The sequence below is a fragment of the Glycine soja genome, chromosome 13, assembly GCF_004193775.1.
Source record: "Glycine soja cultivar W05 chromosome 13, ASM419377v2, whole genome shotgun sequence".
In the NCBI taxonomy this organism is placed as follows: domain Eukaryota; kingdom Viridiplantae; phylum Streptophyta; class Magnoliopsida; order Fabales; family Fabaceae; genus Glycine; species Glycine soja.
Genome location: NC_041014.1, coordinates 14,554,281 through 14,558,236, shown reverse-complemented (window position 1 = coordinate 14,558,236; position 3,956 = coordinate 14,554,281). Strand labels below are relative to the sequence as shown.

The following is a 3,956-nucleotide window of genomic DNA, read 5'->3' as shown; positions in this document are numbered from 1 at the left end:
AGAAAATGTTCCCCAACTCAATACAAGTACGAGTAATGCATGTGTAAGTGGTATGAAACTAGACTCACTTCCCCTTGATTAAGGCCCTAATTGTAATCTTTGCAAAAAAAATAAATTCTCTGGATCCATTTCTAATGAGTTTTGGAGCTAAACAGCAGAAATCATGTCATACATTTAACACTGGCAGAACAATGATTACTAGACAAGCTAAACAGCAAAATGTATGATATTAGGTAAGAGATACCAAATCAAAAGTAAATAAGGTATACAGACACAACTACAAAAATCTAGCATCACATTGTTTTCAGTGGTATACATACATTTTTAGAAAAGAATAATGTTTCAATTATCATGTATCAGGAAAAATACGCACACGTAAGGCCTGTAAATATGCATTTCTGAAAACTTACCAACAGGTAAAAACAATGGGGAAATAAAACGTCCATATATTACAATGCTCCAACATCAACCAAAAAAATTCACTAAGAATCGCTTCTAGTACAGTGTAAAAACTATCACCCTACAAAAGCCAATTGATAGTAATGTTGCCAAGCCATGTGAACAATGGGAACTGAACCAAAGCAATAAAGAGCAAGAGATAGTGGTGTCTGCTTGAGTCATAACTCCTGACTTCCGCAAAAAGGACTCTCTTCATTGTTTTCACCAAGAATACTCCCATGCATAAACAGGTCCATGGCATCAAAAAGTAGTAGGAGTAGCCCAATATTATTCTTCCGAGAACAGCTAAACATATGCCAGTGAAAGTATACCCAGCGTACGCTATAATGTCCAGCAGGGGTGCTTCCCCACTTCCCAATGAAAGCAGTGTCACCTTAAGTAGTGCAGCTTGCATAAACCAACCGAGCAGTCCCTTGATGAATAATAAGTTCAAAGCTTCTGGACTAAACCTGGACATAAATACAGCATCTTTAATAAACCACAGTTCATGACAAACTACAGGGGGGAATGGAAATATCAAAATTAGTAAAATGAACTGAACATAATTTTAAGTAACTTGCTAAAATGCAAACTGTGAATTGCAGAAATAACAACCACAATGAAAATATAGTTAGCAATCTTTGTAACATCTAAGAAGCTCAACACTTCTCTGGCTTCCAAGAAAGTACAAGCAGCTTTTCTGTTCTCAGTTGGAAATGCAACAGAAAATTATATTTTACAAAAATAAAATTAAAACTGAAAAAACTTGTGCATCTGATGAATGGAAAAATAAAAAGGAAGAAAGGGGAGTAAAAATAAACACAAATCACACTGATGCCAAAACCTCTTACAACAAAATTGCCAACATTAGACACTGCTAATAGAATACCATGCATTTAATTGCAGCAGGCAGGAGGCAATTTGTAGTCCCCTCCCCATGACACCCACATCATACTAATCCTCTTCACATAATGATTTACCAACACTTCATCATAGACCAATTAAGACTCACGGCACAAACTTGAGACGATAAGAAGGAAAACAGATTTCTCTGTATTCCTTTAAAATACCTTCCTAAGGAAATAGCATATAGTTGACAACGTAGTAAGAATTCATCGCAATTCAAGAAAACAAGTATGAACAGGACAGTGAGGAGCAATATTTTTAACTATAAATTTGAGAAGAATAAGTAGAACACATGACAGTACTATACTATTGGATTAAGGCAGAGGAAGAAGGGGAGTACTTACTTTCCGTGAAGACCCAATGAGAGGCCAGCAAGAATGACATAGGTACCAAATGCCATTAACGGAATGTAAAGGTCTGGTGCGTTTATGTCATAAATTGGTGGCTTATAGGAAAGCCTACCCCCCACTGGCTCAGTAATTCTAGTCCAATGACCCTGAACCAGAAAACAAAACATCAACATGAAGATAAAAATAAGATAATCAAATGAAAATTTACAGAGAAATGCATAAAATTGTAAACATTACTGCTTACCCTGTGCAGGAATGGCAACAAAACCACCTTCAATTTGTTCTTAACATACTGGTCATTCACTTGAAAGTAGTATTGGGGATCAGAGAAATACCGACTTATCTGTAATTCAATAAAGATTAATCGAAAAATGAAAATCTTGTATTAACGTCTTAAGAGACTATCTATACTCGAGATAATGATGCATAGCAAATCAAGGTCCATTAAACTATTTAATGACATTTTACAGCTACATTAGTATCCCCTCTATAATCAGTCAAGCCTAAATTGATTGATATAGTCATGATTGAAGGTGAGTGCATGTACCATCTATGAACTACATTTTAAAAGTAAACCATGGAAAATTTTCAAATTTTATTCATAAGATTAGAAGAGAACTCCAAACACTAAAGTGCAAAGTTGTGCACACAACAATAGTCTCTGAAAATCAATAGATAAGTATTGCTAAAGATGATATACCAACAGCTTAGAAACAGGGATTGAATTTGTTTTTGAGAGGTTATACCACTTTTTTTGCTGAATGATCAATTGTGAGACACATTTTAAGCATCAGAAAGACAGGGAAAAACAAAACAATTTGAACTTTGAAATCCGAAAATTAACAACTGCATACTCAAATTGTTCCTCCGATGATACAAAAGACAAGTTGGTCTTCCAAAGATTTTGGAAATCAATATAGGCCCTTGTATTTATTCGGACATCAATATAATAATTAAATGTATCTTTGAACATCAATTTAGACCCTAAATGCTATTTTTATGCTATCAACTATGAAGAATGAAATTGTCATGTAAAAATGTTTAAAGTAACAAGATGTCTTCTGAATCATTGAGATCCCAATTTGAGTATCTACTGAAATAACAATTTTAAAGAAACATTAAAATCTCATGACCATACAACAACAACAACAACAACAAAGCATTATCTCACTAAGTGAGATCGACTACATGGATCACATGATGTCATTCAGCACAGTTAAAAACTAAAGCTTCAATCAAGAATATCATGAACCATACGGAAAATTAAATCATTGGGCAAAAATTTTGCAATGCTACTTAGCCTTACATTGCTTTGGACATACTCAGAGCTCGATCCTAATATTTTCCCTCCATACGCACCCAATCCACCTCGAATGAGTCCTGAACCAGCAACATTAAACGCGCTCCCAAAAGGATTTGGAGGCAAACTTGTTTGAGGCTGCTGTACTCCGGGTTGGGATCCAACATTACTATACATTCTCACTGCCACCACACACGCACACAGAAAAAAAAAAAAAAAAAACAGAACCAATCAGAAAAAATCTCCAATGTGCACATAAAATCAACATAACATAATACACAACTACGCAAACCCTCTTCACACGAAAACCTATTATTCCAAATACTACGCAAGATCCATTTCAGACACAGATTGCCACACCATTATACATAAAAACCAACAATTAACAAATCATTACCAATAATCAAATGCATCAAAAGGTTGAAAGTAAAAAAATACTAAGCATGAATGACAGAGAATACCCCATTTTACCTAATTTCATATATTAACGATTTGAACAGAAATTTTCATTTATATTAATGATTTGAAACGCTATCAGAAATGCAAATACACACCAAAATAATCGTAGACTCAAAATCCATATAAAAAAACGGGCAATGAAATTCGGAGTTGCGTGTGAATTTGAAAACGACCCAATAAGCAAAAGACGGAAATGTTTAAACTTTAAACCCCAGAGAGAGAAAAGGGGCACGAGCGATAATGGGTATGGAGAAAAAGGAACAGATTTTGAATAGAAATTATTAATTGACAGAAAAAAAATAGTGGAATTAAAAATCTGTGAATATGTTTGAAGGAGAAGAAACAGCAACCTCGAAGTGAAAAGAAGTTTGGAAAGACGAATCACGGTGGTGAGGGAATCAAGAACTATGGCTCCGGCGAAGGAACTGAGTGAGATCTGAGAACAGAGAAGGAACCCACAGCAGAGGCAAAAACGGTAATTGGGGCGAGCTTTCTCTTTTTTA

The 3,956-nt window shown here is 34.9% G+C and overlaps 1 protein-coding gene across 1 annotated transcript; it reads right to left on the bottom strand.

Moving 5' to 3' along the window:
• Positions 1–208: 208 nt before the first annotated feature.
• LOC114380768 (protein YIF1B-like) lies at positions 209–3,956 on the bottom strand. Its single transcript, XM_028339810.1, has 5 exons — positions 3,804–3,956; positions 3,001–3,176; positions 1,939–2,037; positions 1,689–1,840; positions 209–908 (listed from the first exon to the last, which is right to left on the bottom strand). The coding sequence occupies exons 2-5, from the start codon at positions 3,169–3,171 to the stop codon at positions 521–523; spliced, it is 810 nt and encodes a 269-aa protein (XP_028195611.1). The 5' UTR covers positions 3,172–3,176; positions 3,804–3,956; the 3' UTR covers positions 209–520.